At 38.3% G+C, this 7659-nt stretch overlaps 1 protein-coding gene across 3 annotated transcripts; it reads right to left on the bottom strand.

Annotated features, from left to right (window-relative positions):
• Nucleotides 1-4285: 4285 nt before the first annotated feature.
• Nucleotides 4286-7307, bottom strand: LOC136692496 (transmembrane protein 100-like). 3 transcript variants are annotated; one of them, XM_066665942.1, is made up of 3 exons: nucleotides 7202-7281; nucleotides 6862-6897; nucleotides 4286-6762 (listed from the first exon to the last, which is right to left on the bottom strand). In XM_066665942.1, exon 3 carries the CDS (start codon nucleotides 6745-6747, stop codon nucleotides 6340-6342), a length of 408 nt encoding a protein of 135 aa, XP_066522039.1. In that variant the 5' UTR covers nucleotides 6748-6762; nucleotides 6862-6897; nucleotides 7202-7281; the 3' UTR covers nucleotides 4286-6339. The 3 variants fall into 3 exon arrangements, with proteins under 3 accessions (XP_066522039.1, XP_066522038.1, XP_066522037.1); XM_066665941.1 differs by having other exon boundaries at nucleotides 4286-6897; nucleotides 7202-7307; XM_066665940.1 differs by having other exon boundaries at nucleotides 4286-6897; nucleotides 7198-7286.
• Nucleotides 7308-7659: the final 352 nt, after the last annotated feature.

Below are 7659 nucleotides of genomic sequence, written 5' to 3'. Positions count from 1 at the left end.
CCTCCAGGGTGTATTCCCGCCTTGCGCCCAATGATTCCAGGTAGGCTCTGGACCCACTGCGACCCTGAATTGGATAAGCGGTTACAGATAATGAATGAATGAATGATAATAGGAGGTAGATTTAAGTATGTTACTTTGGCGCAATAATAGTTATCAATTGAAAATGTGCATTTTATGAAAGAATTGATTAAGCAACTACATATAAAAGACAATTTTTACTGAAAAAACAATAGTAATCAGCTGTCATTTTAGTAGAGGTTTGTTACCTACAAGCAACAATGCGCAAAAAAGGAATATACATTTGTTTCTCGTTCTCAAGTCCGGTCTTTAGGCTAGGAAATTGATCAATAAGTAAAAAAAAATCTTTTTTGTTCATAACATTGCTGTAAAGTACTGAAGGACAAACATTAGTGGATCATTTAATATTAACATGGAAACTATGGACAAGGGTCCAAGTCATCTTTAGGCTACTGTATGTGGAAGGAAAAGAAGCAGTTTTGTCAGGAGTTTGGTACTTAAACCTAACACTCAATCATCCAACTCATCACCACTGCCTCCTTCATTTACAGGTCTTTCCTCCTCATTCTCATCATCACTACCATCTGGAAATGAATGCATGCATTTGTCAATGTGTGTGGGAGCACCCACATACACCCACTGAGCTCACAAAGCTATAGCATCAACATATTTTAGTCTATGCGCAGATGACTACCAATAACTAAATGGAAAATATATCATAAATTTAGATGTTTAACATCAAAAAGAAGGCACATACTCGCAGTTATTTCAAAGTTTCTTAGTATTCTGCCAAAGTGTGGCATATTGCTAAGAAGCATAAAAACATGGAATCCTCAATCCAGTGTTGCATCTTGTTGCTTTCAAGCAACTATACTATTAATGGACAAAATAAATATTCAAAGAAATGTAAACAACAGATATAAATGAAATCAGAACTTTCCTAAAATAGTGAAAATATTTTTAAAATTCATGAAAATCCTCTTTTCCTCAAATTTCTGGAGCTGAAATATATGGCTCCCATGTGAACACAGCTGAGGAAAACAGGCTGGAAATTGGCAGGAAAAGTCATGTGAAAAAATATAAGCAGACTATTGGCTTCTTCTTGGCATTTATGTTTATCATTTACATCTGTCACATTTTTCTTTGAGTGTCATTACACACACACACACACACACACACACACATATATATATATATATATATATATATATATATATATATATATATATATTATATTTTATATTTTATATAATTGATTGGTGCAAGACATATTGTTCGTAGTGCACTAATCAATGTTTTGATTCATTATCCAAAAAAAAAAAATCATTATTAGAAGGATATTTTCCCCAAGTGTGTTCTATGTCTTTGTGTGAAAAGCATATCTTCCTTTTCCCTGGGACAAAATACATTATGTTCATCATAGCATCCACACTGTCTAAGGTCATGCTGACATATGACTTGTGTCAAAGACAGATAAGGTAAAAGAACTTTGACCTTCCAGAGATATTTTTGGAGACAAATCTCCCTCTCCCTCTAGGCCTTTTGGAACATGGTGAGATTTCCTCTTTAAAATGTCTAGAAAATTAAAGTTCTTTTTCCTTATCTGTCTCTCACACAAGTCACATGTCAGCACAACCTTGGACAGTGGCCAGCAGTAGTAAGGATGTTGAGACCTTCAGTGTGGGAGAGACTCACCTGTAAGCTCTGAGTAAGCCAGCTGATCAATCTTTGAATCTGACCATGATGTATTTAATGCTTAATTTTCAGCCCTGTTTATCCCTCATGTCTCACTAGCAGCTGAACAGTCACATTTCACACAGAGAGAGCTAACAGTGTTCTTGTTCATTTGACAGCACTATATCACTATTATGAGGAAAAATACTTCACATACTACAAATATAATACTTATATGCTATCAGTTCTCAGTCTGCCATTTGAGAGGCTGAATTCAGATTTATGATTTTTTTTAAATAGATGCAAGGGGCTAGACTGGATTTTTTTTGTAAAATTTTGAAGATAATGCCAGTATTTTACCAGCAATCATAATGAAGAGAGTAATACTATACGCTGTTCAACACAGTATCTGTAGTTCCTGCTGCCCGTCATGGTAATCAGCCAGTTAATTAGGGGGAACAGCTACAACAGGGAATCAGAGTCTGAAGATATTCAGAGGCTTATGCATATTATAGACGTAGGCATATATGCAACTATTTTTTCCCCTACTGTCAGCTCTATTTCCCTCACTCTGATTCTATTTTTTTCTTCAGGTGTGGTAGGATATGAGAGTCTTGAGAGTAACATGTGCAGACAGCCCAATGCTATACAGCCATTCAAATTCTCTCTCTCTCTCTCATGCTGAGTTATTTTTAGTATCTTCCTAAGGGATAGAGGCAGCATTGAAAACAGTCTTTGTGGTTCACCACAGGGGGAGAGGGAGTGCGCTTGCGAGTCGTGATGACTATGTGAATGTTAATGGGAAAGCAAAATTGGCAGGAAGCTCTTCACCACTACAGGATGCACATTAATGCCATCCCTCTTTGAGAGAAGCAAGAGTCAGCTGTTAATTAATCAATAAAATAAAAAAGGTTTCTGGGAGCCTCTTGAATTCCAAAGAAAGCCAGGGACACAGCTTGGGTTCACATTGTGTCATTGTCTTTAATATTTTTCTTTTTCCTATAGTCAAAAACATAAAAATCTATGGACATACATAGGTTCAAAAAATAAAAACACATTTATTTACAGTGTTACATACATACTGTCTGGCACCAGGAAATCTCTAATGTATAGTCTTAGCTAAAAGAGCTACATATAACATATGTATCTGTTCCTCAGCTTTTCTCAGAAAGAACTGATGCTTTTACACAGTTCAAATTGTGTATGAAAATAAAAAAAGTGTGAGGATATGTATAGTACATAAGGTGTTTAAATTGAGAATGTTTTTGGGAGCAGATCTTAGGTTCCTTGTGATTTTAGCTGTGCAGGATGTTTTGTGATGCTTATATGCTCTTACAAATAAAAGGCATTAAAAAAGTTCTTTGGATAAATACTATATGAATTAACTTCTCTGTTTCACTGTCCAACTTTTAAATCAAAATTTTCAAAGAATCATCAAGTTGAAATCTACTTTGAAATCAATCTACTGTTTATATACGAAGTGCAGCAATTATCTAAATGTTATACATGGAGTGCTTTTTAAAATGGTCTTTAAAGTCAATTTAAACCTTAGTAATATAAATAAAATTAACCTACATACTGTAATTTTAGTAAACTCTTGAACTGTCAAAAACATGAATCACTTTGTATAGATTAGACATTCAAATAATATCATTAAGACTTGAGGAAGGTGCTGTAATATTTAGTAGATCATAGTGGGTAACATTGTGACCTCACATGGCAGAGTGTGGTTCAATTCCCAGGTCAGGTATGAAACCATGCTATACCAGTAAGTTTACATCTGTCAGCAGTCTGGAAAAGTGGCTGTGTAAAGCCGTAAATGTAAATTCAGAAACAAGAAATTGATGAATCCTTATTGTTATCAGTTGTTGAGTTTTTATTTATTTATTTATTTTATTATTTTTTTTTTTAGCTTTTTTTTTTCTGTACTTTCTTGTCACACTGACAGACTACATGTAGAATGTGTTACCATGGAAACTGATGGGCGGAACAAGCACTTGCTTTAGGAACAAAGTGAATCAGTTATTATATATATGGATTTATAGAAGCCTAAATTTGAACTTTTGCTATGGCAAGTTCAGACACATTTCCATTGCTGGGTATTATGTGGTTTATATATTTTTGATTGTGTATAATATATGCCGAAACCTCTATATAATCTCTTGCTAATTTACAAAACTTAAAATCATATTTGATATAAAGTTACTTTTTCTTTTTGTTTTTTTGAGTAGCCAAGATATAGGCATCATCTGGGATCTGCTAAGAACCAATTTGAGAAAACAGTGAGATCTGGAAAAAGAAACATATGCAGCATCTCCATTGCAGAAAACAATTTTACCATACCAAAAAAAATTCAAAAATAAACGTGATTCTTACTATGGAATGGTTCTATGTATAACCATTTATTTTACTAACAAACATTTAAAGAACTCTGCCTTTTCAAGGGTATGCTTTAAAAATTAAAAAGGCAATCAAGTGCATATTTTAGTCCCTTCAGAAATGCAGTGTACATTTTATGAGTCATGTTTACGGTGCATGACGTAATATATATATATATATATATATATATATATATATATGTGTGTGTGTGTGTGTGTTTGTGTAAGAGAGAGACAGAGAGAGAGAGAGAGCGAGAGAGAGAGAGAGAGAGATGTGGAACATACTGCAGGTTACATGCTGGGCTTTGCTTATTTATATTCCAATCACGCATGGTTATTTCCGGGGCTTTTATTTTATCAATGAACCCTCATGAAAGCTCCCCCTCCCTCATTCTGCCACTCTCCCTTGCTCCATCCTTCTCTCTCTCTCTCTCTCACACACACACACTTATTCACAATTGTTGGTTTTCCTCAGGGAACAAAAGATATGCTTGCTGCACAGAGAACGCATGCTTGAAGCATGCTTGTGTAAACCTGTGTGTGTGTCTGTCCGGTCTTTTTTTCTCTCCATTGAACATATTCATCTTCAGTGGAGCTCAGGAATCCCCGTCATTGCTCACATAATGTGTGGTGCTACTGCTATTTTTGGAAACAGGATCAATGAGCTGGTATATAGCAATAGTGATGCATATTTTTGCTGGCACTACTGTAAACACTGGAAGGACTCCAGTGATAAGAAAATATCTAATGTAAAAAGACAGGCACTGAAAGAATAGATGCAAAATACAAAACAGTCTGCTGTTCCGTTTCACTGGGCTGGAAAATACAACCTTTCTGAAATGTACAAAAGCTAAATACAATACCAGTGCTTGAGGAACCAGAGTTGTAACATCAAGATTGTTGTCCATTGTCCTACATTGCTGCATATTGTAAAGTGAACATTTATCACAACATAGCAGGGCACTAATTCAATCACCTAGCAAATCTAGACAATACATTCATTTGTTCACAGAGGGTAAAACGAGTCAGTAATCAGTGGTACAAAATGACTAAGTGCAAAGCGGCTAATAAGAGAGTAATCGGTTTCTGTAACATATCAACTGCTAATGTTCTGTTTTCCAAAGCCTCAGGGTCAGTGCTCTGATTACTAAGTTCAGCAGCTGTGAAAGACCTGCTAAGACCTTTGTTAATGTACCTTCACTCTGTTGTCAGTTTTACCACCTTAGGCGAAGCAAAGTGTTCTTTGAGTGAAATGGATGTACCACTTTTAGTTCCCAAAAGGAGCTCTGTGAGTTCTTTTCATAAAACCACACAACATAAATATTCTTTATCTTTCTGAAGTTATTTTTAGGGTGCTATAAAACTTTAATATGTACATGTCTTTGTTTTTTTTTTAAGTAGGAGGTTTAAAGGGAACCAAAAGTGATTTCCAGACCTTCTCTAAAGAATGCTTTCTCACTTTATCTTAAGAAATTAAAGAACTGACAATTCCTGAGGCCATTCGTGAACATTGTGTGGTAACACACATGCAGCACACATTGGTACCTTTTATCACAACACCACCAAAAATATACCTCTATATCATCTATAACAACACACGTTCTTAGTTACAAAAACATTCTTCTCCAAAGTCATGCACATCACACTAGAGACTGACATGACTAGAGATTTTTGATGACCAGAGTGGTATGTTGTCTAAGTGTGGGGACACTTCTAAACACCCTGGGAAGGTCTCAGTCTTCTCACATACTACACCCTGCTAATCATCCTAATTATAGAAATGCCCACATGGTGAAGCAGTTATTTCTATCTGCGAGCTGGACCTACTGACCTCAATCTCTCTCATGATCATTTCTCTTCTTCCAGGGATCTGTTTATGAGAGACACCTCTGTGAGATTTCCCGCTATCAAGGGATGCAAAGAGTCTTCCTTTCGTTTTTGAACCTGTTGTACCTTTGGGAGCTTTGTTCACAATGGTGTGAAATAGACTTGCAGCATTGTCAGGCACCTTGGAGACTGTGCTGTTTTCAGGAATGAGGCTCAATAATGAGGACAAACACATGGCACCAAGTGCATCCTCACAGTATGTGCCTTCACAAACTCTTCTTCTTAAAGCTGTTGAGTCACATGTGTAGAGCAGGAGCATCTTTATGTGCTAAAGACCATCAGTAGAGTCAGCAGTCAGGCATTGCTTCTGGCTGTGTATAGAAACCTACCTTTCAAAGCCCGTTTCTGGTCCAGCACAGAAGAAGAAAAATGTAAAAGTGCCTCATAGGGTCCCTTGCTCCGAGCCGAAGAATACCCCTTCTTTCTTCTCTCTCCTTTTAGCTCTGTGGACCCTCCAGCAAGCAGCTGCCACCAGCAACATGATGAAGCCCACAGCCAGCAGCACCAGAGAGACCACTTTCGTCTGCAAGAGGGTGTTGAAAGTAAAGGTAACTCCTGTGCCCGCCATGCCAATCACCAGTGAGATGACCCCAAAAGGAAATACACAGCGATACCAGGACTTCTCCGTGCCCCCGGTGGCCTGTGCCAGACGCTCCAGTGTGGAGAAGTTTTCTGGGCTTTTGGGTGTAGGTCCAATCCCTTCCTGGGTTAAGCAACGGTCAGGGTCCAGAGTGGGCAGCTGCACGGGGGCCGGGGGCTGGCACGGCAGCCGTCCGGAGGAGCAGCCCATCTTAGAGCTGCAGACCTGGGGAGAGTTGCACAGTGACGTAAATATTGGGCTTCCGAATGCCACAGCTGCTGGTGATGCCGTTTACATTGAAGACCCCTCGGCCAGTGCCCGCACCTTATCCTGCTGTCTTTGTCATGAACACGCATTTGCCTGGAAGGGAGAGTGAAAAAATATAAATGTCAGAGATAAAGAACGGGAAATAAAAAAGCGGGGAGGGATAGGGAGAGACAGAATATAAAGTAAGAGAGAGAAAGAAAGAAAAAGAAAGGAGTAATGGACTGAAGGACTAGGAAGATGTAAAGAGAAATAAAGACAGAAACAGACGAACTGAGAGAGAGATGTAAATAAATTGAGACAAAGAAAAAGACGATGTAAACAGTAATTTAGTCGTTAGAGAGAGAGAGAGAGAGAGAGAGCGAGGAGCCAGCTAGCGTCACAAGGAAGACTCACTCACGCGCTCCCTTTTCCCTGGCTGTGTGTTTGTGGTGATTGTATATGTGTGAGATAGTGTCTGTGTGTGTGTGCGTAATCTGTTGGAGGCAGCACGTTGTATGTTTTCTAGTTGAGACGAGTGGAGTATAAGGAGCCAGAGGTAAGGCGGAGCCAAAAAGAGAGGGGAAGCTTCAGTCACCTGATTGGCTGCTTTTCGGCTATGACATCACACAGCAGCGAGGGGGGGCCATACATAGGAATACTCAGCAGTGATGCTCGTATCTACACAGTGCCCACTAGTTACTCTCTCTCTCTCTCTCTCTCTCTCTCTCTCTCTTTTTTTTCTTTTCCTGTTGCTGTGATTATCTGTCCTGGTTCATTCTGATATTTTTAATGGAAATAATCACTCACACGGCACTGTGATGACACTCAATTTTGCCATAGCCCCTTTTTCTCTGGCTTTGTCATTGAGTGAGGGTG

Source organism: Hoplias malabaricus, chromosome 3 (assembly GCF_029633855.1).
Source record: "Hoplias malabaricus isolate fHopMal1 chromosome 3, fHopMal1.hap1, whole genome shotgun sequence".
Classification (NCBI taxonomy): Eukaryota; Metazoa; Chordata; class Actinopteri; order Characiformes; family Erythrinidae; genus Hoplias; species Hoplias malabaricus.
The sequence above is the reverse complement of the archived record's forward strand: the minus strand, read 5'-3'. Positions and strand labels throughout refer to the sequence as shown.

Excerpts from the sequence above, each read along its gene's own strand:
- LOC136692496 (XM_066665941.1), bottom strand. The coding sequence starts at position 6,747 with ATGGGCTGCTCCTCCGGACGGCTGCCGTGCCAGCCCCCGGCCCCCGTG.